This window comes from Trichomycterus rosablanca, chromosome 6 (assembly GCF_030014385.1).
Source record: "Trichomycterus rosablanca isolate fTriRos1 chromosome 6, fTriRos1.hap1, whole genome shotgun sequence".
In the NCBI taxonomy this organism is placed as follows: Eukaryota; Metazoa; Chordata; class Actinopteri; order Siluriformes; family Trichomycteridae; genus Trichomycterus; species Trichomycterus rosablanca.
In genome coordinates this window covers 40,795,643-40,821,616 of record NC_085993.1, presented here as the reverse complement: position 1 = coordinate 40,821,616, position 25,974 = coordinate 40,795,643, and the positions used below count along the sequence as shown (strand labels likewise).

The following is a 25,974-nucleotide window of genomic DNA, read 5'->3' as shown; positions in this document are numbered from 1 at the left end:
TTTGCCTGTGTGCTTCTAACTGGTAAAGTTACTCATTCATGTATTTATTTTTAGCAACCGCTTTATCCAGATTAGTGTCACTGAAGGTCAGGTGCCACCTGCTAACAATGGCCACAGAGAATGAACCCCTGATAGTTTGCAAATCTATCACAGTAACACACAGGCTCTACAGGCAATGTAATTTAGGCAGCCCTTCCTGCATTATTTGGGAGATGGGAAAAAGTAGTACTCTGAGAAAATCCACACGGATACGAGAACATTGACCGAATGTTCCCAGGGCTCCTGGTATCCAGGGTTAAAAAATTGTGACTTTTAATGACGTACTGACAAAACAGACTAATTATCAGAATCAGCATTTAATACTGCCTCACTGTTGTTTATAGTTCAGGTACTTCATTCAAAACTTATGGATAGTTTAGCTGTAAACAATGTTTATTTTTACCATAACACTGACTTTATCTTCTCCTTTGGTGACAGCTGAGATGCATCAGGGTCCAGAGCAATCCAATCCTCCATACACGACCACTTTTTCCTCCTTTTTCATTTTGAATACGACTTGACCGTGAGAAACAGTTGACAGTTATTTACTTCTTATTTCCAAAAGCAGAAAGAGGATTTTAATCTTGCTTTGTGTCAGAGCACGCTCAAACTGTATGATGGAAATGAAAATGCAGACTTGACAGATTGAACGCTGTCCATACAGCCCGTCCTGACTTTAACATTGTAAATTCATCAGAACAAACCGGTGTCGTGTCTGTGTACTGAATGAGCAAATAGACAAGTAATTGTTCAGAGATCAAATAGAACAAAGTAGCATTGCATACATGTTTACTTTTACATTCTCTGGTTTAACACATGCATCACTGTTCAAAACAACAACGGAAGGTTCTTTTTGCTTTAATAAGAGAAGTCCTTCTAGCCTTGTCCGCACCGAAACTGTGTTTAATTTGGTCCATGGCATTGACTCAGACTCGCTCCTTGTAGAGGTTTGATGGGCACATCTTTAGGGATAGTCATGAGCTATGTTTATAATAGTATTGACCTGTTCAGCTGTCCTTTCCGGGTCTTTATTTGGTTTTCACAAGAATATTTTTTGCCAGCTGCTTGCATTTTTAAATATAACTCTTATCCATATAAAAACCACAAGAGCAGTCAACTGTGATGTGCCATCTTCTTGATGTCCGTGTCCCCTTTGCCTTGTTACATTGCGTGGTTGCTGTAGCTGACGTATGTTTGTTTTGTGCTGAGACCTGAAAGAGAGGAGACAACAGTTATATTACATTTGCCTCTTATTTGGATGTTGTTAGGTGCTTGTTTAGGAGAACATTTTTACAAGTGTGACATTATTTTAATTGTTTCCATAAGAATAAAGTGTTAATATACTGTTCACACCAAAAAACAAATGACCAGAGTTGAACTTTTAATAATGGAAATTAATATTACCATTAGTCATTTTGCTTTGGTTAGTTCTGATTGGATGGCCAGAAGGAAGGTTAAGAAAGTGTTGCTGATGCTATTTAATGCCTATAGAAAGTAAAGCTGAGAAGGAACTGATGAGTCACATCTTTTAATGTGCTATTGCTAAGATACAGTACGTTGCTCTTTATTTTTAAGCGCCTGTGGTAGCCTATTTTTATTAGGGCTGACTCGATACCACTTTTTTATGTCCGATACCGATACTGCAAATTGAGTATCTGCCGATACCGATACCAATCCGATACCGTCATTTCTCCTCTCAAACAACTAAGCAGTAATAATACATCTCAATGCACCATGGTTAAACTAGCTATCTAAATAACAATGCTCAGACTGTAAAACAAATATTCTAAAGGAATAAATACAGAACCTACAACAAGATGGACCAATTAGAATTGACGCAGAGTTGAGATATTTTGTTAAAGTTCAGTCACGTTTAGATTATTCAAAACCAAAGTGTGCTTATTAAAAACCCTGCTGGATTTTGAAGAGGACATCTGTGGCTAAACGGGAAACAGTGTAGTTTGTTTTATTTCATAACTCTAATGGATTAATCGTTGAGGATGTGAGAGATCTCCAAGCATGGACAAGATAGGTTTTCTTTATCTCAGGTGAGCGATTTATCATTTATAAAGCAATTTTTATTGTGTTTAAACAGTGTTTTTAGATGTGGCAGTAGGAGATGATTTTTTTAAATGCCAAAAATGTAAGTAGATCAGTGTGTTTTCATTTCTGAATGGCTGTTGCAGATTAGTTCAGTGGCACATGTTAATGATGTCATCAAAATGCACCTTGTTACGGCAGTTGCCGAGTGAGTTGGCAATAAGCTGGCCTTCTGTTGGAACATACAGGGGTTGGACAAAATAACTGAAACACCTGGTTTTAGACCACAATAATTTATTAGTATGGTGTAGGGCCTCCTTTTGCGGCCAATACAGCGTCAATTCGTCTTGGAAATGACATATACAAGTCCTGCACAGTGGTCAGAGGGATTTTAAGCCATTCTTCTTGCAGGATAGTGGCCAGGTCACTACGTGATGCTGGTGGAGGAAAACGTTTCCTGACTCGCTTCTCCAAAACACCCCAAAGTGGCTCAATAATATTTAGATCTGGTGACTGTGCAGGCCATGGGAGATGTTCAACTTCACTTTCATGTTCATCAAACCAATCTTTCACCAGTCTTGCTGTGTGTATTGGTGCATCGTCATCCTGATACACGGCGCCGCCATTGGATGCACATGGTCCTCAAGAATGGTTCGGTAGTCCTTGGCAGTGACGCGCCCATCTAGCACAAGTATTGGGCCAAGGGAATGCCATGATATGGCAGCCCAAACCATCACTGATCCACCCCCATGCTTCACTCTGGGCATGCAACAGTCTGGGTGGTATGCTTCTTTGGGGCTTCTCCACACCGTAACTCTCCCGGATGTGGGGAAAACAGTAAAGGTGGACTCATCAGAGAACAATACATGTTTCACATTGTCCACAGCCCAAGATTTGCACTCCTTGCACCATTGAAACCGACGTTTGGCACTGGCACGAGTGACCAAAGGTTTGGCTATAGCAGCCCGGCCGTGTATATTGACCCTGTGGAGCTCCCGACGGACAGTTCTGGTGGAAACAGGAGAGTTGAGGTGCACATTTAATTCTGCCGTGATTTGGGCAGCCGTGGTTTTATGTTTTTTGGATACAATCCGGGTTAGCACCCGAACATTCCTTTCAGACAGCTTCCTCTTGCGTCCACAGTTAATCCTGTTGGATGTGGTTTGTCCTTCTTGGTGGTATGCTGACATTACCCTGGATACCGTGGCTCTTGATACATCACAAAGACTTGCTGTCTTGGTCACAGATGCGCCAGCAAGACGTGCACTAACAATTTGTCCTCTTTTGAACTCTGGTATGTCACCCATAATGTTGTGTGCATTGCAATATTTTGAGCAAAACTGTGCTCTTACCCTGCTAATTGAACCTTCACACTCTGCTCTTACTGGTGCAATGTGCAATTAATGAAGATTGGCAGGTGTTTCAGTTATTTTGTCCAACCCCTGTATCTTCGTGTGTTATTTGCTTTACACAAACAATGGCCTTATTTACATTAAGTGTTATTTACATTAAGTGTTATTTACATTAAGCAACAGTATTGGATCGCATTATCGTTTTTTTTCCTTCCGATATCCGATCCAGTGATTTGGGCCAATATTGGACCGATACCGATACAGAGTATCGGATCGGTGCCAGCCCTAATTTTTAACTAAAAAAAAAACCATTAACTGACCAGACATGATCTCAATTCAGAGCACACAATACTGTCAGCATCAGGCTGAATGGCAGTTTCATGTAGGCAATCATTTTACTCGGTATATCGGCCCAATAGAATATACGTAGTTATTCACATACATATTTAATTTATCACTGACTCTCATGTTAAACACAAACTGATAACAGAACAGAATGCTGTTTTTTGTTAAACATTCACTACCATGACTCTTAACCTATCTGAACCACCTTATTTACCCTTATAAATAAGACCCCACCTTAATCACGACTGTGAAAATCGTGTCACCGACCTTAAAATGAGCCGTTTCTCATGAATTATGCAATTTGCTGTAAAATTCAAAATTTAAGGTTTATGTTTAGTGATTTAACATTCAATCGTGTATGAGGCACAAAATGCAATATAAGGCAGTCCTAGCAATCATACGACTGCGTCTCAAAAGAACAAGCCAGTTAAGTATTTTAGATAGTTATAGATAGTTTGTCTAGGTACAGTTTATTTCTTTCTTTACAAACTCATCAAACTCTAAAAATCGGTTACATTAGCAATTGGTTAGTCAAAATGTTCAAGATGTCGACGTCTACAGCAGCTAAAAACACGACTCAGGTAACCAATTCTGTGGATGCAGAGTGGGATGTCACAACACGAATGAGAAGTTTAATCTTTTAACTATTAAGGTAGGCTGTGCTGTGTATTGTAGCTTCCATTTATTCTATCATTCAATGTATGAGTGTCATTAAATGATGAATTCTTTAAACATCTGTGAAATCTGGTCTGTAAAATGAGGTCTGTGAAATTAAGCACATTTTCCTGTGAATTTTGTAGGGCCCTACTTTGTCAATTTGAAACTTAATGTCCATCCCATGGTTAATTCAAATACTCTATATGGCCAAGAAATTTAAGACATTCACTTCTAGGCTTTGTAGTGAAACAGTGGAAGTCAACTGTCAGCTTTTGTATGTGGTCTACATATTGTAATATTTCTTGAATCATGTGATCTTTTCTCAGTGTAATTTATGGCTAAGCTGCACACTTACAGTAATTGTAAATTCAGCATAATTTGCATTCATGTTGTGATAGCAGACTCCCAGCAGTACTGTTTTTTTTCTGTTCAGAGAGAAGTCAGTTTGCTGTTGTCCTGTAATTAATCTCACCCACTGTCCACTGCAAACACACTCCTTTGGACGCCTGTGTTGGCATAATCACTCAAGAAGTTAATGCTGAGTCTGCTTTTCAGCTGCTATTTACTGCTGTGTCAAAGCTGTCTGCATTTTGTCCGGTTCATTGAAATTTAAATACCAGTAGATGAGTTCCATTAGGTACCTAACTGTACACTCAGTCAATTTACTTCCTAATGTAGAGTTGACTAGCTAGGGATTGTCTTTGCCAACCGAAAAGCTTTGAAGCATGCTTGCTGCTGCAGTGACCTATTTCTACCAACCGCAACCAAGAAAAGTAACACAGAGCTCTGCAGCATATTGAATTATTTTCAGAGTGTCTTTGTCCTGGTTTCCATAATAATCATATTTCATCTTAACCATTATGTTCTCGTCACTATTTTACAGGGAAGCATGCAGTTACCTGGGTCATCTTTTTGCCACAGTGCATTTGTATGTTTGTATAACATGTTGGCTCTAAAGCTGCAAGAGACAAATTGTCTAACCTGGTGCTAAACTTAAACACGTTCTCTGTTACTCCCAGCCCAGATGTAAAAAACTTAGGTGTCACAATAGATTCAGATCTCTCATTTGATACACACGTTAATAATATTACTAGAGTTGCTTTCTATCATTTGCGTAACATTTCTAAAATAAGAAATATACTATCTGTTAATGACGCCGAAAAACTGATCCATGCGTTTATAACTTCTCGGTTAGATTATTGTAATGCTCTTCTAACTGGATGCTCTGGTAGATCCTTAAACAAACTCCAGTTAGTTCAAAATGCAGCAGCTCGAGTGCTAACTAGAACTAAAAAATTTGACCATATTACTCCTGTTCTATCATCTCTACACTGGCTGCCAGTTAAATTTCGCATTGATTACAAAATACTTTTACTAACTTATAAAGCGCTACATGGTCTGGCTCCACAGTATCTGAGTGAACTTATTAATCACTACAGCCCAGCGCGTCCACTTCGTTCACAAGATGCAGGGTTACTTATAGTTCCTAAAATTAAAAAGATCACGGCTGGTGGAAGAGCGTTTTCCTACAAAGCTCCACAACTCTGGAATAATCTTCCTGCCTCTATTCGGGATTCGGACACAGTCTCAATGTTTAAGTCTAGACTGAAAACATATTTATTTTCTCAGGCTTTTGATTAGTATAGACAAAGGCGCAGAGCTTGGGGGTTCTTGGTGATAGAAACTTGTGGTGATCAGGGATGTTGGGTTGCTGTCGTTCTGCCTCTCTTGTCCGATCACTCAGGTTTGGTGACGGTGGGGAGATGGGCGCTGATGTCCTGTGAAAGCCTTCATGACCTTGTTACCTGCTTGCTCTCCCTTTTAGTTATGCTGTAATAATTAGGGCTGCCGGAGTCTAAAACTCGCTGTAAAACTGTTTGTCAACTAGCATTGTGCATTATTAACTACACTCTCTGTTGTTTTACCCCGAGGGCATTCTGATGGAAACCTGTTTACCCGCCGAGGTTAAGGATTGAAGTCGAGACTGCCGGGACAACGATGCTGCTCCTGTCAGCTGTGACTGGTCTGGAGTAATTGCAACGACAAGAAATCACTACAGACTTTATTGAAGACTAGAGTGGATAACAACTCTATTATTATTTAATTGTTTATTTATCTATTTATTACCAGTTATGACTTTTAGATCATTTAATTCTGTGTTTGTATGATTTGTGTAAATCGTGTATTTATTTAAAGTATCCTCCAAGCCACCCATGAAGGATGGGCCCTGCTGAGTCTGGTTCCTCTCAAGGTTTCTTCCTGTAATTTTCAGGGAGTTTTTCCTTGCCACAGTCGCCCTCGGCTTGCTCAACAGGGGTTTTTGTATCTGTTGGTCCTGGATTTTGTAAAGTTGCTTTGAGACAATGTCTATTGTAAAAAGCGCTATATAAATAAAGTTGACTTGACTTGACTATAACATATATGAAGGAAATGTGTAAGCTTTCTTTAGGAAATCTCATTAATACAGCAGTTTTAATACAAGCTCACACTGTAAAATCAGCTGGTATTATTATTTTTAAGTAAAAGTGATCCAAACAGTTTATATACACTAGTGGCATGTATGTCATCTCTGTCCTAAAACTTTAGTGATTTTAATTTGTTTTGTCAGTGACTATGTGTCTAGAATACATACAAAGATTCTTCAAAAAGTTTCAGCACTTTTTTAAACCTCTATTTATTAGGAATTTCAAAAACAAATGACATCACTTTTCTACAGTCACCTTCTGATGCGTTTTTCCCTTTTCAATGCCATCAGCAAAAATGTTTTTGGTTAAGCGTGTAGTCACTGATGCACCACTGCTTTCACATCATCATCACATGAAAATCTTCCTACCCTTAAAGCTTCTTTGCGTGGTTCAAAAAGGTGGAAATCAGATGGCGCTAAATCTGGACTATAAGCTCTCTCTCAGTCTCTCAGACACGACCAATTACTACTCCTCCCACCCTCACCATTTCCAACCAAAATATAAAAGTGCAGAAACTTTTTGAAGATACATCTTACTGCTTACCTGTTCACTAGGAGTTTTCTATTTCTATGTTAACTATTTCTATGTTAGCTCCATCATTTAAATGGAAGAAAATAATCAAGAAAAAGACAGAAAAAACAAGGCTAAGCGTATCTGCCAAAAGAGACATGCTGCCTTTCTGGACTGTCTCCTTAACATGATACCATGACATGATAAATACATTTACTATTTGACAAGGTTATTCTTAGGTCAATAATAAATGTCTTGGATCCCATGGTAGGATGGTATCCGCAGTATTCGCCTCTAGAATTGTCTTATCTTCATTTAGAGCTAATTAAAATCATTAAAGACGCCAGGTGTTAATACATTTTTGGGTTCAGGCCAGGAAATAAAGAGGTAAGTACAAGGAATGAAAGGGGGAATCAATTAAAGTTTTTTTTATATACTCATTAAACGCGGTTGTTTTCCTCTGACTAGACTATGTTCGCATCTGTGTTAGTTAAATATTTAATGGGGGCACTATGTTAATAAGCCTTGTTTTTCTTTGTTCCTAGGGTTAGTTTTTCAGATTTCTGGTCTATCTTTCTAGAATTGGGATTTGGATATTAAATGTATTTAAATGGTGATCAGGTGTAATGTAAAAACTATTACCTGATATCCAGCTAGATGGATGTATATATAAGTTACTGTAAAATCGCATAACATTAAAACCACCTCCTTGTGTCTACACTCACTGTCCATTTTATCAGCTCAACTTACCATATAGAAGCACTTTGTGGTTCTACAATTACTGACTGTAGTCCATCTGTTTCTCTGCATGCTTTGTTAGCCTGCTTTCACTCTGTTCTTCAATGGTCAGGACCACTACAAAGTAGGTATTATTTGGGTGGTGGATCATTCTCAGCACTGCAGTGACACTGACATGGTGGTGGTGTGTTAGTGTGTGTTGTGCTGGTATGAGTGGATCGGACACAGCAGCGCTGATAGAGTTTTTAAACACCTCACTGTCACTGCTGGACTGAGAATAGTCCACCAACCAAAAATATCCATCCAACAGCGCCTTGTGGGCAGCGTCCTGTGACCACTGATGAAGGTCTAGAAGATGACCAACTCAAACAGCAGCAATAGATGAGCGATCGTCTCTGACTTTACATCTACAAGGTGGACCTAGGTAGGAGTGTCTAATAGAGTGGACAGTGAGTGGACAGCACACCAGTACCAGAACAACACACTAACAGACCACCACCATGTCAGTGTCACTGCAGTTCTGAGAATCATCCACCATCCAAATAATACCTGCTCTGTGGTGGTCCTATGGGGGTCCTGACCATTGAAGAACAGGGTGAAAGCTGGCTAAAAGGTATGTAGAGAAACAGATGGACTACAGTCAGTAATTGTAGAACTACAAAGTGCTTCTATATGGTAAGTGGAGCTGATAAAATAGACAGTGTGTGTAGAAACCAGGAGGTGGTTTTAATGTTATGGCTGATCGTTGAATGTGTATACTGTATGTGTATTCAAGAGAATGAAACAAGGACTAGAGTCAAATTTTCGTCCATATTTACAAATACCAGACACTACTTTACATTTCTTAACAATGTATTTCACCTTTGGGTCAAAGTTGTAAGAATATGATCCCTGTAATCGCTGCACAGTTAAATAACAGCAATAAACACCAAGTTTTCTGGATGGAATTCATTTTCAGCATTGCACATCACAATTCAGTCTTAGCAAAGTAAAAGGTAAAAAATTTTCAACCTTCAGTTTCCAGGCTTTCACACAGCTCGGTCTTGGCCTCTCCGTTGGGCCGCAGGCTCGCTCTGGGGTTAAATTTGTTGGACATGGTGGCAGCGGTGACCACAGCCTTCAGGCTACGAGCGTTGCGCTTAGCCACATTCTGTTCAGGATGCAGAAGCACCACGTACACTTTAGGCATGTAGAGCAATCCCAGCGACACTGAGGCACTTAGACTTACTGAGATGGTCAGAGTGGTCGTCTGGATGTACATCTGTCATTGACATAAAAAGCATATGCAATAATAAATAACCTGCAGTTTACATGGTTTATAAATTAGCAGTGCAACTCTAATATCGGCTGATAATGAGTATGTTAAATACAGCATGAAGGTTGTAAACATTAAGTAGCAATTTTACACTTAATCTAACAAGCTATTAATTTTAGTCTTATTTAAAATATCAATAAACTCAAAAACATGACATTAACCCATCCTAACTTAAATACTTAGGATGTACACCGACCAGGCATAACATTATGACCACTGACAGGTGAAGCGAATAACGCTAATCATCTTCTCATCACGGCACCTGTTAGTGGGTGGGATATATTAGGCAGCAAATGAGGATTTGAGCGAGTTTGACAAGGGCCAAATTGTGACGGCTAGACGACTGGGTCAGAGCATCTCCAAAACTGCAGCTCTTGTGGGGTGTTCCCGGTCTGCAGTGGTCAGTATCTATCAAAAGTGGTCCAAGGAAGGAACAGTGGTAAACCGGCGACAGGGTCATGAGCGGCCAAGGATTATTAATGCACATGGGGAGCGAAGGCTGGCCCGTGTGGTCCGATCCAACAGACGAGCTACTGTAGCTCAAATTGCTGAAGAAGTTAATGCTAGTTCGGATAGAAAGGTGTCAGAATACACAGTGCATCACAGTTGCAGGGCTGTTTTGGCAGCAAAAGGGGGACCAACACAATATTAGGAAAGTGGTTAGAATGTTATGCCTCATCAGTGTATAATTTATGTATTACAAAGTCTTCTCAAACTTTGCTTCTTGTAATTTTAAGTTCTCCTCTAGTTGATATATTAGATCCCAGCTAAATTTAGACATGTATATTGCATCACATTTCTGCACCCCAAACTGGCTCACACACTGTTGTTTTGGAAACCAGAAATAATGACTAAAGTGAAGAGCACAACAGGACATGATATTTTTAGATGCAGAGAAAAATGATCACTGATCACCGGTGTTCCAAGAGACCATGAAGAATGTTATTCAGGACTCATTACAGGCCTGAAATTCACCTGGATGTAAATTACAGTGGTTGGTCGTTCTCTCAAAAAGACAACAATTATTCTGTCAGCTCCACAATCGAGAACAAATCCTGCTGCATTTAAACCATTCTGCAGCTCTGTGACAACCTGTAATTCTGCCAGGTGGTGAATCATGCAAATAGTAATCTGACTGAGGTGGGTTCTCAGACCACGATACCAAGCTCAGTTCATCAAGTACACGGGGGAAAACATTTTATCCTTTTCTCTAGACCAGTTCTGCTTGCTAATAATATATTATACACATCGACCACATGAGTACTGATATAAAATTGATGAAGTTTAGTAACCCAATCCTTTTAAACAGTTTATATTAAACATTGTCTATTAATCTAACTCAAACAATCCAGTCCATTAAAAAAGGCTGATATAAATACCATATTATTATGGTAACACATTTTGTTATTCTAATGGAAATAACAGATTTGTTTAATTGGAAAGTCATAGACTATCTATTTACAACCTAAAAAAACAGCATAATCTTTTTTTTTTATCCAGCCATTCTTTCAAGTCCATTAAATGTAAATGATAAAAACAACTATTAAATGCCAGTGTTAATAAATTAACTAGAATGTTACATGCTTTAGCTCTCTAAGTCCAATCACTAACAATAAACTTGATGTATCCTGTAGGTTGCAGTGATTGATGAGTTTGTCCTATGATACCTGTAGTAGTGGTAAAAAGGGAAAGCACCTTTGCCCATAACTTTGCTAAAAATTCTTTCTTGACCAGTGGGGTTTTGAACATTGTTTGTAACTTGCAGTAGCAAAAACAGATAATCAATGTTGAATTTGGTCATTGGTCATTTGACATTGCATTGTTTATAGTGTATCATTAATATACATCGATCAGCCATAACACTAAAACCACCTCCTTGCTTCTACACACATTGTCCATTTTATCGGCTTCACTTACCATATAGAAGCACTTTGTAGTTCTACAATTACTGACTGTAGTACATGTTTCTCTGCATGCTTTGTTAGCCATCTTTCATGCTGTTCTTCAATGGTCAGGACTCTCCCAGGACCACGACAGAGCAGGTATTATTTAGGTGGTGGACCATTCTCAGCACTGCAGTGACACTGACATGGTGGTGGTGTGTTAGTGTGTGTTGTGCTGGTATGAGTGGATCAGACACAGCAATGCTGATGGAGTTTTTAAACACCTCACTGTCACTGCTGGACTGAGAATAGTCCACCAACCAAAAATATTCAGCCAACAGCGCCCCGTGGGCAGTGTCCTGTGACCACTGATGAAGGTCTACAAAATAACCAACCCAAACTGTGCAGCAACAAATGAGCGATCGTCTCTGACTTTACATCTACAAGGTGGACCAACTAGGGAGGAGTGTCTAATAGAGTGGACAGTGAGTGGAGACAGTATTTAAAAACTCCAGCAGAACTGCTTTGTCTGATCCACTCATACCAACACAACACACACTAACACACCACCACCATGTCAGTGTCACTGCAGTGCTGAGAATCATCCACCACCTAAATAATACCTGCTCTGCAGTGGTCCTGGGAGAGTCCTGACCATTGAAGAACAGCATGAAAGGGGGCTAACAAAGCATGCAGAGAAACAGATGGACTACAGTCAGTAATTGTAGAACTACAAAGTGCTCCTATATGGTAAGTGGAGCTGATAAAATGAACAGTGAGTGTAAAAACATAGAGGTGCTTTTAATGTTATGGCTGATTGTTGTATAAGTAATGTATATATTAATACCTCATTAAAATATTATTGTGAACATTTTTTATTATTCATTCATTCATTGATTGTCTGTTTTACTACTGCTTTATCTTATTTAAGGTCATGGTGGGTCCGATTCACTGGGCATAAGGCAGAAAACACCCTGTACAGTTCACCGGTCCATCACAGGGCAAACACACATAGACACATTCACACACACCTGGGGATTTTAGTATCTCCATTTAACCTAACTGCACGTCTTGAGACTGTAGGAGAAAACCAGAGCTCCCGAAAGAAGCTCACACGGACATGAAGAGAACATGCAAACTCCAATCAGAAAGGACCTTGACCGCTCCACCTGGGAATTGAAGCCAGGATCTTCTTGTTATTAGGTGACAGTGCTACCTACCGAGCCACCGTGCCACTGAAAACTTTTTACAAGGTATTGTAGCTACACACTTAAGGTGTGGTTGGCAATATAATTACATAATAATCAATTCAAATTTAATTCTGAATGCAACAGTGAAAACATTTTAAAAAATAATTAACATTTTAGGGTCGAAGTGGGTCCAGTTCACTGGGCGATAGGCAGGAAACACCCCTGACAGGTTTCCAATCCATCACAAGGCAAACACACATTCACACACATACCCAGGGGGACTTTAGTATCTCCAGTTAACCTGACTGCATGTCTTCGGACCTGTGGGAGGAAACCGGAGCTGCCAGAGGAAACGCACACAGATTACATTTACATTACATTTTCAGCATTTAGCAGACGCCTTTATCCAAAGCGACTTACATTACAGTTACAGTATATAGTCTGAGCAACTGAGGGTTAAGGGCCTTGCTCAAGGGCCCAACAGCAGCAACCTAGCAGTGGTGGGGCTTGAACCAGCAACCTTTGGATTACTAGTCCTGTGCCTTAACCACTAGGCTACAATTGATCAGGTCACCAGAGTTCCTTCACATTAAACTCATCAGAACATTAATTCGTTCATGGTCTGTTTTACCACGGCTTTACTCTATTCAGGGTTGTGTTGGTTCGATTCACTGGGCAAAAGACAGGAAACACCCCAGACAGGTCACCAGTCCATCATATGGCAAAAACACACACACACCTAGGGAGACTTTAGTATCTCTAATTAACCTGACTGCATGTATTTGGACTGTAGGAGGAAACCCACACAGACATGAGAAGAACATGCAAACTACACAGAAAGGACCTGGACCTTTCCATCTGGGAATCGAATCGAACAGGACCTTCTTGCTGTGAGGCAACAGTGCTACTCACCCTGCCTTCATTAAAACATGCCTTAATGGATCTTCCAGTTGAAGGCTCATACTCATTTTTGTAATTGATTTCACACCTGTCAGTGATGGATGAGGCTGAAACACCTGAACTCACCCATAAAACTGGTGTTCATATTTCGGAAATGAAACCCAGGACCTTTTCGCTACCCACTGGGCCACTGTGCAACCCACATAGTAAAGTGTTTTTAAAATAATTTTACAAGTATATATTACAAAACATTGCAGGCACTATGAACACTTTAATTTGATAGGTGTAATGAACTAGCTTAAGTTTTTATTTAAAAAAAAAAGCCCAGTTACAAAGAGCGATTAGTCTACAAATCGGGCATCATGCTACAGATTACTCAGTTCAAACACTCCACAAAGTTTCTTGTGTCATTAATCATATTCACACTGACACAAAACATATGAGGTTAGCAGTCAGGATCCTGATAAGTCATCTGGCTGTAAATGGGCACCGAGCAAACAAGATGACAGATGAAGTAAATCAAGAGCTTCGAGTAAGTGAGGCATTTAATTGCTTATAAAAGCCATTAGTGACTTCATATTTTTGTCAGCTCAAGTAAATGAGCTGCATTTTTGATCTGACATGTCAGTTCTTAACAGAAAGTGCTTTGACACCCAGTGGTGAGAATTTGCCACATGGTTAATGTAGGCACGCACCTTGTTCATCATCTTGTTGTTGTGTAAATGAAGCGCCTTAATAAGGTATTATATTTTATAAGCATGAAAACCCTTGTAAAAAAGTGATTACCCATTTTCCCCCAGCAGAACAGAATTTATTATATTTTACTGAAAATGAAGAAAGTCAAGAAATTATTGTTATTATTATTATTATTGTTATTTTGCAAAACATCACAGCCTTAAACAATACACATGACTTCTATAAAGCCCTCAAAATAATATATTGCTTCAGGAAGCAGACTCTTACATCAGGCTGTTCTGCTGATGGAACCACTTTTCTTAAAGACAGGCAACTTATTTTAGATCAGCGGGCAGAACATTTTGCAGACCTCCTCAATCATTCCAACCAAAACCCAAATCCTTGCCATGCTTTCTGACCTCTCCCGTACATCACTGACACTCTTGTGACCAGTATGTGCAGTATATTGAAATACAGTCCCAAACTTGACTATCAATCATTAAATATACACTGATCAGCCATAACATTAAAACCACCTCCTTGTTTCTACACTCACTGTCCATTTTATCAGCTCCACTTACCATATAGAAGCACTTTGTAGTTCTACAATTACTGACTGTAGTCAATTTGTTTCTCTGCATGCTTTGTTGGCCCCCTTTGCTGCTGTTCTTCAATGGTCAGGACCCCCACAGGACCACCACAGAGTGGGTATTATTTAGGTAGTGGATCATTCTCAGCACTGCAGTGACACTGGCATGGTGGTGGTGTGTTAGTATGTGTTGTGCTGGTATGAGTGGATCTGACACAGCAGCGCTGCTGGAGTTTTTAAATACCATGTCCACTCACTGTCCACTCTAGACACTCCTACCAAGTTGGTCCACCTTGTAGATGTAAAGTCACAGGCACAGTTTGGGTTGGTCATCTTCTAGACCTTCATCAGTGGTCCCAGGACGCTGCCCACGGGGCGCTGTTGGCTGAATGTTTTTGGTTGGTGGACTATTCTCAGTCCAGCAGTGACAGTGAGGTGTTTAAATACTCCATCAAAGCTGCTGTGTCTTATCCACTCATACCAGCACAACACACATTAACACACCACCACCATGTCAGTATCACTGCAGTGCTGAGAATGACCCACCACCTAAATAATACCTCCTCTGTGGTGGTCCTGTGGGGGTCCTGACCATTGGAGAACAGCATGAAAAGGGGGCTAACAAAGCATACAGAGAAACAGATGGACTAAAGTCAGTAATTGTAGAACTACAAAGTGCTTCTATATGGTAAGTGGAGCTAAAAATGGACAGTGAGTGTAGAAACAAGGAGGTGGTCATAATGTTATGCCTTATCGGTGTATAATGAGGTTATTTTCTGTCATTTTAAAATGTAAGTAACAGCCGTTATTTTTGTGACATAATGTAACTAGGATATGTCTAACAGTGTCATTAATCCACCTACAAAACATTTAATTGGGGCTCCTGGGTGGCACAGCAGTCTATCACACCCCCTCAGACACGTGTATATTAGCTGAATGCTTCTTTTCACCTGCACAAGGTGAGTTTCTATGGGGTTCAGTATTGCACACTAATGTTCATTATCCCCTGTTTCTATGCAGGCATCATCGATCAGCCAGGGAGGTCATAATTGCAGGTCCTAATTCAGAGGAATTCCCTCTGGCATCCAACCTAATGGACGAGCCAATCATTGTCTGTGTAGGCACCCACCCTGCCGGTAGCAGAGCTGAGATTTGAACTCACAAGTTTGGGATTTCAGCTCTGGTGTTCTAGCGTGTTTTACCGCTACACTACATTATACCAATTCTTTTTTTTCTATTTTTATTCATGCATTTTCTCCCAATTTAGTGTAGTCAATTTGTCTTCCGCTGCTGGGGGATCCCCAATTGCAGTCAAGACCTGTACACTGCTGCTCATGCCCACGCGCAGCCCTTAGCGGAACCCTTTTTCACCCATGCATTCTGCACAGGCACCTCTATCTGCTAATCAGGGTCCTTACACAGCGTTTGAAGACCCCACCCACATAGTCCACTCTATACCATCCTGCCTTAACAGAAACATGTCTGCTGCAGGCACTGCCAATTATACCCACTAGATGGTGCCCAGATGACCGGTGGCAATGCCGAGTTTCAAACCGAGGAGTTCAGAATCTCAGCGCTGGTGTGCTAGTGGAAAATCCCGCTGTGCCACCTGGGCGAATGACACTCGTTCTTAAAGACAAATTATATTAATGTATAAGTTTCTTCCTGTAAATAAAAGTTTATTTTTAATAGTTCTGTATCAATACTGGTGCATGATAGAGTGAGCTCTTCTCGGCCAACATGGAAATGGTACAAGCAGCAAGAGAATTACAATAGGGGAATTGTAAATAATTAGATTGGGAGAAATATGGGGGGAAGATAAGGTGGCATGTTATATATGTATATTTTTGATAGTTCTGCAACAATACAGCGTACATGTCTGAAAAAGCAAGGATCTTTTTAGATACTGAATTGTATTGGTTTTCTAATCATGTGCATTTTAATTTACAGTTACAGTTTAAATTACAATTTAATTTAAGAACTTTATTATTATTATATAAATGAAATTAATCAATATTGATCATCAGTGTGATGGACTATCACTACGTAACTCTATAAATAGCTAACAATAGCTAACATAACATCTTAGGAGGTACTGTGCTGAGAAAAAAAGAAGAAAACCCTGTATTTTCCTGTACTAAGCCCTCCACCCTATTAAACAATACCATTCCATTCTGCAATTCTGCTGGTTTAATCTCTAAGGAATCTTGCTTACTTGATCTGTTGCTCGTCCACTCAGTTATTTATTACTATTCTGTTGATGGCTTCTGCTAAGGTCTAAATATTTAATGCCAATTTGAAGGCATGTGAAACATCTCACAGCATCAGCAAGTTTCACTGGGCTAATTCATCTTACCTTTTCCATCGACTGTGACGTCCCAAAGAAGATAGGGATGAAGGCAAGCCAGATAATGCAGGTGGTGTACATGGTGAATCCAATCGGCTTCGCCTCGTTGAAGGTCTCCGGTACCCCTCGTGTCTTTATGGCGTAGACGGTACAAGTGACCATGAGCAGCATGCTGTACCCCAAAAGGCAGATGAGTGATAAGTCTGAGATATCGCACTTTAGCACACCGCGTGCTAGAACTGGGTTAGCCACACGCTGATCCTCGTAGTCTACAAATGCCTGAGGGGGGTCCACCATGAACCAGATACACACTCCCAAGAGCTGAACCGAGATCAGTATGAACGTGATCACCAGTTGCGATGCCGGGCTGATAAACCGTGGGGCACTAACAGACAGCTTACCCTGTCCGAAAATGCGGTAAATTCTGTTTGTCTTGGTTAGCAAAGCAGCATAGCTTATACTCATTCCGAGGCCAAGGAAAATGCGTCTAAATGAACAGAGTCCAACGTCAGGAGTAGCGATCAACAAAAAGGTGGTGGCGTAGCAGAGGAAGATGCCAGTCAGCAGGACGTAGCTAAGCTCTCGTCCTGATGCCTTGACGATCGGCGTGTCGTTGAAGCGTATAAAGGTGATCACCACAAACAGGGTGGCCATGATGCCCAGAATAGAAATGAGTACAGGTATGATGACCCAGGGAGAACTCCACTCCAGCTTGATGATAGGAATTGGCTGGCAGTCTGTTTGGTTCTTGCTGGGTCGAAGGTCGAAGCGGCACATTTTGCAGGTAAACGGGTCGGCCTGGTACTGGTAGCCATCGCAGCGTTCACAGTGCCAGCAGCAGGGTATACCCTTTACGATCTTCTTCCTCCAGCCTGGCTTGCAGGGCTGGCTGCAGATTGAAGGCGGCACTTGACGTACACCACCTGGCCACTGCATCATGGACATCTGGAAAACCCACAAACAATTATTCATTCATTTATTTATTTTATATATATAATGCGTTTTTTTCTTTCCCAATTTAGCTTAGTCAATTTGTTTTCCACTGCTGGGGATCCCCGATTTTTTGCAGTTGAGGAGGGTATATTGCTGCTCAAGCCTCCTCCAACCCGCGCGCAGCCCTTAACGGAACCCTTTTCCACCAATGCACTCTGCACAGGCGCCTTTATCCACCATTCAGGGTCCTTACACAGCGATTGAAGACCCCACCCACATAATCCGGTCATCCCTCCTTGCAGGCACTGCCAATTATGCCGACTAGATGGCGCCCTGCCGACCAGTGCAACACCGAGTTTTGAATCTCGGCGCTGGTGTGCTAGCGAAATATTCCACTGTGCCACCAGGGTGCCTAATTTTTTTTTTCCACATCATACGCAAACACTAATGCTTTTAGTATACTACAGTTGTACCTTGTAACTCGACGTCCCATAAACTCAAAATCTTTAAAACTCGACGCCCTTTGTCGAGAAATTTGCACCCTTAAACTCGACATGTGTGATTGACGCTTTGTTAAGCGCTTGGCTTGAGCGGTGTGCTAAAACGTCATCAAAGTGCGAATATGAGACAGATCTGCATTTGTGTGGAATAGTCTTCAAATTCACTCTGAAGACGTCCACATGTATCTGTGTTTAGCTGGATTTTCCTCCTGTTTCACTTTTAAACTTGTGTTAAAGCTCGGGGTGCTGAGAAATTGTGAGAATCAGCTTTTCTGAGAGAGTCTACAACGCTTATAGTAAAAAAAAAAAAGCCTAACATGACCTAATGTATTAAAAGAACGACATAGAAACACTAAACCTCTCTTAATTATTACTGCACTTAAGTTCTCTCCACTAATGGAATTCCTTGCTCGTTGTTTTAGCATGTCATGTTAAACTTTGTGCACCGTCACACTCTATAGGAAATAACGACACAGCCAGTGCAAAAGTGATTTTGCAGCTTCTCATGTGAATGCACACTTATTAAGTCGCCAAGGAATATGGTATTCCAAGATCAAGCATCTCCACGGTTAAGAAGCATAAGGAAACAATAAAGAAGTAAAGCTAAAGTGCAGCTTTTATTGTATTTTATTTAACTGTTTTTCAATTGTATTTCAATGTTTTTTGTATTATATTTGTGGTATTTTCAGTGTATAAGTGTCAGTTTCATGGAACGCATGAACAGGTTGCCCATACATCCTAATGAGAAAAAATACCTTGAAACTCAACGCCTTTTAAACTCAACGCCACTCCCAGAACCAACTGACGCTAAGTTTCAAGATACCACTGTATTAAACTGTTTAAAAGAATACATTATTATAAAGCTTAGATATTGACTTAGATTAAGACTCACATTCAAGTTGAGTTTGTCAATCCAGTTGCCGATGATCTTGTACTCTGCGGTTTTGTTATTTATCTGGTACTGGAAGATATCGTAACGACCTGGGGCATCTCCGTTTTCATTAAACTGCACTGGATTACCAGTTGTGACTGGAGAAAAAAAATACACAAAGTTATTCACAGGATGTATTTCAACACCCTTGATGGTAACAGTTTGGGCACCCACTGCACCACTACACTTCAAATTGATAGTGTTAAAAACAAAACATGCTGGCTATAAGATCTCTATAACTTTAAGGACTCTGTCCTTGATTTTAGTGCCCTGCATAACAGTATTCTTTTGTTCATACAGTGTATTATGCAGACAGAAGAAATCCAAGTAAGGTATGGGATCACAAACTTTTTCCTGTAACTGTATGCAAGATTGTGAGGTTGTTCCAATAACTTTTGTCCAGCTGAACAGATTCGTTTATGAGAATAAACAACAAAACAACACTGGGAACCAATAATTAACAGCTAAACATAACTTCTCTGGATGGAGTGATGGCTACTCACGGGATGCTTTATTTTGAAACTGTCTCAGTTTGGCTCTTAACTACCTTCCACTGCGACTTAAGTGGTACTTCATTCCCACCCTGTCACAAATGATTATGGGATATAAATATCAGAGACAAGCCAACATCAATGCAGTCTTCTCTCTCCTCTCTGTTTACGAGCCATGTCGTTTTAATTCCAGTAGTTAAACTCACTCCAAAATCTCAGGCCAGGATGGTTACGATTTCCAAAGGTGGTGGAAATGTGTGCAGTGAACTAATCCTAGTGTAAGCAGCCACTGATCAGAATGCCAGACAAAACAAGCAATCCCTATAGAGTGATAATATTATAGACATCTCTTAATTAATTACATTACATGCCTTCATTAAGAAATGACATTTTACATTAAAGTGTTTTAGGGCAGTTATAGCCTAGTGGTTAAGGTACTGACTAGTAATCAGAAGGTCTCTGGTTCAAACCACTGCCAGGTTGCTGATGTTGGGCCCTTGAGCAAGGCCCTTAACCCTCAATTGCTCAGACTGTATACTGTCACAGTACTGTAAGTCGCTTTAAATAAAGGCGCCTGCTAAATGCTGAAAATGTACTGGGCGACACAGTGACTCGATGGGTAGCACTGTCACCTCACAGCAAAAAGGTCCTGGGTTCGATCCCCAGGCGGGGTGGTCCGGGTCCTTTCTGTGCAGAGTTTGCATGTTCTCCCCGTGTCTGTGTGGGTTTCCTCCAAGAGTCCAAAAACATGCAGTCAGGTTAATTGGAGACACTGAATTGCCCTACAGGTGGATGAGTGAGTGTATGAGTGTGTATGTGTGTCTGCCCTGTGATGGACTGGCGCCCCGTCCAGGGTGTTACTGTGTGCCTTGTGCCCATTGAAAAGCTGAGATAGGCTCCAGCACCCTCACACGACCCTGATTGGATAAGCGGTTAAGAAAGTGAGTGAGTAAGATTTCATGCAATTCTTTGGGTACCAACAGACATGGCTTGACAGTGGTAAGGCTTGAACAGGTGTTTTAAAAGAAGGTAAAATTTAACACATGAAAGAAAGCAAATTTTAAAAGAAGGTAAAATTTAACACATGAAAGAAACTAACCTGTGACATTGACTTTACGTATGTACTTAAGGAGAAGAGTTCCATCGATAGGATCCATTTTGGAGCAAAGTCCCACCTTGCCAGGACAAAGATCTCTGTGCATGTTATGGAGGGCATGAGCCACAGAGTACACAGCATTGATCACAAACATCACTTTCCCCTCCTGCTCATACGCTGAATCTTTTCCAATTCTCTCCTGATCTGAAAGACAAAAACATCAGCTCAAGTTTAATGCATGTTGACAAACAAAGATAAAGCAGTAAATTTATATCCTCTCACAAAGCAATCTAATTTGCAAACACAGACATCCCACAGGCTAATAAAGTAACACAATAAAAATGAAACTAAAAACCTTCCACTAAAATGCGTACTGTGCAAAAATCAATTCCGGGCACAGACTATACAGAATAATTTATTATAATTACCACACACGTCCTTCTTCTGCTTTGGCATAGCTAAGTGTTTATTTTGTTTATTTTTTTGATGTATTAAATAATGGCACATTAGAATTTATTAACCAATTTTTATACATTATACTTAGAATCCTACTAAATTTGCGAAAAAATTTGCTTAATTTCACAGACCTTGTTTTCTAAAAATCACAGATTTCACAAATTTTTACAGAAAAGTTCCAAATTTCATGGCAGTCATTGAATAACACTCATAAATTAAATGATAGAATAAATAAAAGCTACAATACACAGCACAGCCTACCCCAATGGTTAAATGGAAACCTAGGAAATCCAGTGACCGTGCGAGGCTCTGTCTCAAATAGGAAATTTTTGCTTCATGTTTACACACACCACCGTCGGCGTCCACATGATTGGTTGGTAGTTTTCCAGAGTAATGTTTTAGCCGCTTTAGACTTTAACATCTTGGACATGTTGGACTGATTGCTAACTGAATTGCTGTAGGATTGCTAGGACCGCCCCACTCACTCACTTTCTTAAAGGCTTATCCAATGGGTCGTGGGGGGAGGGGTCTGGGTGCTGGAGCCTATTCCAGCTTTTCAGTAGGCGCAAGGCACACAGTAACACCCTGGACGGGGCGCCAGTCTATCGCAGGGCAGACACACATACACACACCCATTCACCTATAGGGCAATTCAGTGTCTCCAATTAACCTGACTGCATGTTTTTAGACTGTGGAGGAAACCGGAGCTCAGACACGGGGAGAGCACAGAAAGGACCCGGACCGCCCTGCCTGGAGATCGAACCCAGGACCTTCTTGCTGTGAGGCGACAATGCTACATATCGAGCCACTGTGCCGCCCGCTAGGACTGCCTCATAGTGCAAATTAACCAGTAAACATGATGCACTCGAACGCTACATGAATGAAACATGTTAAATCGCTGAACACAAACCTTAACATCTCACAGCAAATTGCATAATACACCGGAAACGACTCATTTCAAAGTCAGTGACACGATTTTCACGGCCGGGAATTAAGGTAGAGCCTTAGTTATTCTGGTCAGTGTTGCCCACATGCTTACGCTCTTACACAGAAAAAAAACAGAGCAGTTAGTCAATTCACAGGCACGTTTTTATAAGATAGAGAGAAACTTGGGTGCCAAAAGAAAAACCCACAAAGACTTGAATGAAGATGTGAAAGTGCTTAAGAACAGGGATTAAAGGCCAGGAACAAACCAAGGTCTTTATGTTCTATTTGTAGTGCAACAGCTGTGCCACCCAACAATTGATGACCAAAAGGTCATTTAAAACATAATTTCCTTTCAAACAGCTGTAGGTTCATATTTAAATAAGGAGCGGAGCTGCAGCGGTCTGACCCTACTGAGAGTGAAATCTGGTGCAGAGCTGAGCAGCTGACTGAGCAGAAATTTGATGCCCCCTTAGTGAGCACATGTTAACCAACAGTGGTGTATTGGTGAGATTGGCACACCTGCTATCAGGTGCATTCTCCATCTAGTGCAGATATGCATAAATGTTATTTTTTATATTTATATATTTATATTTATATATTTTTATATATTTATTAGGGCTGGCTCAATACCACTGTTTTATGTCCGATACCAATACTGCAAATTGAGTATTTGCCGCTACCGATAACGATACCAATCCGATACTGTAATTTCTCCTCTTAAACAACTAAGCAGTGATAAAACATGTCTCAATGCACCATGGTTAAACTAGCTATCTAAATAACAATGCTCAGACTGTAAAACAAATATTCTAAAGAAATAAATACAAAACCTACAACATCACACTTATACAAAACTGCTGTTTTTATTTTAACTTTTACACACAGAACAATTAGCAGCATTTTTGGCTTGTTTAAAAAAAGTGTCTACAATTGGAAGATGTGGATGTCAATCAAACGCGATGGACCAATTACAATTGACGCAGAGTTTGGTTGAGATTTTCCAGTTAAAGTTCTGTCACGTTTTTAGATGATTAAACTCTGCTGAATTCTGAAGAGGACATCTGTGGCTAAACAGGAAACAGTGTAGTTTGTTTTATTTCATAACACTAATGGATTAATCGTTGAGGATGTGAAAGATCTTCAAGAGATAAGATAGGTTCAAGGTTTTCTTTATTTCAGGTGAGAGATTTATCATTTTAAAAAGCAATTTTTACTGTGTTTAAACAGTGTTTTAGATGTGGCAGTAGTAGATGATTTTTATTGTGTTTAAACAGTGTTTTAGATGTGGCAGTATGAGATGATTTTTATTGTGTTTAAACAGTGTTTTAGATGTGGCAGTAGTAGATGATTTTTATTGTGTTAAAACAGTGTTGTTAGGTGTGGCAGTAGTAGATGATTTTTATTGTGTTTAAACAGTGTTGTTAGGTGTGGCAGTAGTAGATGATTTTTATTGTGTTTAAACAGTGTTGTTAGATGTGGCAGTAGTAGATGATTTTTATTGTGTTTAAACAGTGTTTTTAGATGTGGCAGTAGTAGATGATTTTTATTGTGTTTAAACAGTGTTGCTAGATGTGGCAGTAGTAGATGATTTTTATTGTGTTTAAACAGTGTTGTTAGGTGTGGCAGTAGTAGATAATTTTTATTGTTTTTAAAGTGTTGTTAGGTGTGACAGTAGTAGATGATTTTTATTGTGTTTAAACAGTGTTTTTAGATGTGGCAGTAGTAGATGATTTTTGTTGTGTTTAAACAGTGTTGCTAGATGTGGCAGTAGTAGATGATTTTTATTGTGTTTAAACAGTGTTAGATGTGGCAGTAGTAGATGATTTTTATTGTGTTTAAACAGTGTTAGATGTGGCAGTAGTAGATGATTTTTATTGTGTTTAAACAGTGTTAGATGTGGCAGTAGTAGATTATTTTTATTGTGTTTAAACAGTGTTGTTAGGTGTGGCAGTAGTAGATGATTTTTATTGTGTTTAAACAGTGTTGTTAGATGTGGCAGTAGTAGATGATTTTTAAAAATGCTAAAAGTTTAAGTAGATCAGTGTGTTTTAATTTCTGAATGGCTGTTGCGGATGAGTTGTAGATCAGTGGCACATGTTAATGATGTCATCAAGTTACGGCAGTTGCCGAGTGAGCTGGCAATAAACAGCACACTGTTGGAACGTATTTTCATGTGTTATTTGCTTTACACACAAACAATGGCCTTATTTACATTAAGTGTTATTTACATTGTGTTATTTACATTAAGCAACAGACCCTGCAATAAACTGTGTTTCCCAGTAAAACCGGACCTGAAACAACCCTGACCAGGATATAGAGGTTGATAAAAACGAAATGAAATAAACGTATTATAATTTTTCCACTCAGTGTTCAGCACCTTCTACTAAGCCTGAAACAGCACTGGTATAATTAAAATTCATTTAATGCACTAATTATCCAGCTCATCCTGTGAAAATTATTTCTGTCTGATGCTCCTACATGTCTTCCATTCATAAGCTGATGAATAGAACAGTCTGCTAATTCTCAAGGGTGAAGTAAAAGACATTGTGAAACCAGGAAATATGAATTATCTCTCCATTTTATAATTGCACCAGACACCTGCATGTTCTGGTGGAGTTCGATAGTTTGTGTGTATTATAATTATAAAGGATTGGCTATAATAAAAAAATAAGTAAATAAGTACATAAACAAAACACTGTACAGTATATCAGGGAGGCAAGACTCAAAACTCAAAAGCATGGTACATTTCCAGCAACAGTGGGGACACTTTTTAAAATGCAATAGGACAGATTTTCTTTGTTTTAAATGACACACTTAATTCTATGTGTTTAGATACAGTGGTAGCCTAGAGGGTAGAGCTTTGGGCTATCAATTGAAAGGTTGAGAGTTCGAGTCCCAGCTCTGCCATGCAGCCACTGTTGGGCATTTGAGCAAGCTCCTTAACCCTCTTCCCTCCAGGGGTGTCGTACAATGGCTCCTAAACAAGCTGGGATATGCAAAAAAAGAATTGTGTTGTGCTGTACACGTGTATACACCGATCAACCATAACATTAAAACCACCTCCTTGTTTCTACACTCACTGTCCATTTTATCAGCTCCACTTAACATATAGAAGCACTTTGTAGTTCTACAATTACTGACTGTAGTCCATCTGTTTCTCTACATACCTTTTTAGCCTGCTTTCACCTTGTTCTTCAATTGTCAGGACCCCCACAGGACCACCACAGAGCAGGTATTATTTAGGTTTTAGGTTTTTAGATTTTTTAGATTTTAGGCAGCAAGTGAACATTTTATCCTCAAAGTTGATGTTAGAAGCTGGAAAAATGGGCAAGCGTAAGGCTTTGAGCGAGTTTGACAAGGCCCAAATTGTGACGGCTAGACGACTGGGTCAGAACATCTCCAAAACTGCAGCTCTTTTGGGGTGTTCCCGGTCTGCAGTGGTCAGTATCTATCAAAAGTGGTCCAAGAAAGGAACAGTGGTAAACCGGCGACAGGGTCATGGGAGGCCAAGGCTCATTGATGCACATGGAGAGCGAAGGCTGGCCTGTGTGGTCCGATCCAACAGACGAGCTACTGTAGCTCAAATTGCTGAAGA

At 40.0% G+C, this 25,974-nt stretch overlaps 1 protein-coding gene across 1 annotated transcript in view; it reads right to left on the bottom strand.

Moving 5' to 3' along the window:
• Positions 1 to 764: 764 nt before the first annotated feature.
• LOC134317133 (metabotropic glutamate receptor 4-like) overlaps positions 765 to 25,974 on the bottom strand; it is a 122,361-nt gene continuing 97,151 nt past the window's right edge. Inside the window, exons 6-10 of the mRNA XM_062997849.1 lie at positions 21,000 to 21,200; positions 19,371 to 19,507; positions 17,055 to 17,990; positions 9,158 to 9,407; positions 765 to 1,250 (exon numbers count right to left, since the gene is read on the bottom strand). Coding sequence (XP_062853919.1) covers positions 1,201 to 1,250; positions 9,158 to 9,407; positions 17,055 to 17,990; positions 19,371 to 19,507; positions 21,000 to 21,200 — 1,574 coding nt within the window. The 3' untranslated portion in view covers positions 765 to 1,200. The remainder of the gene's footprint in view (positions 1,251 to 9,157; positions 9,408 to 17,054; positions 17,991 to 19,370; positions 19,508 to 20,999; positions 21,201 to 25,974) is intronic.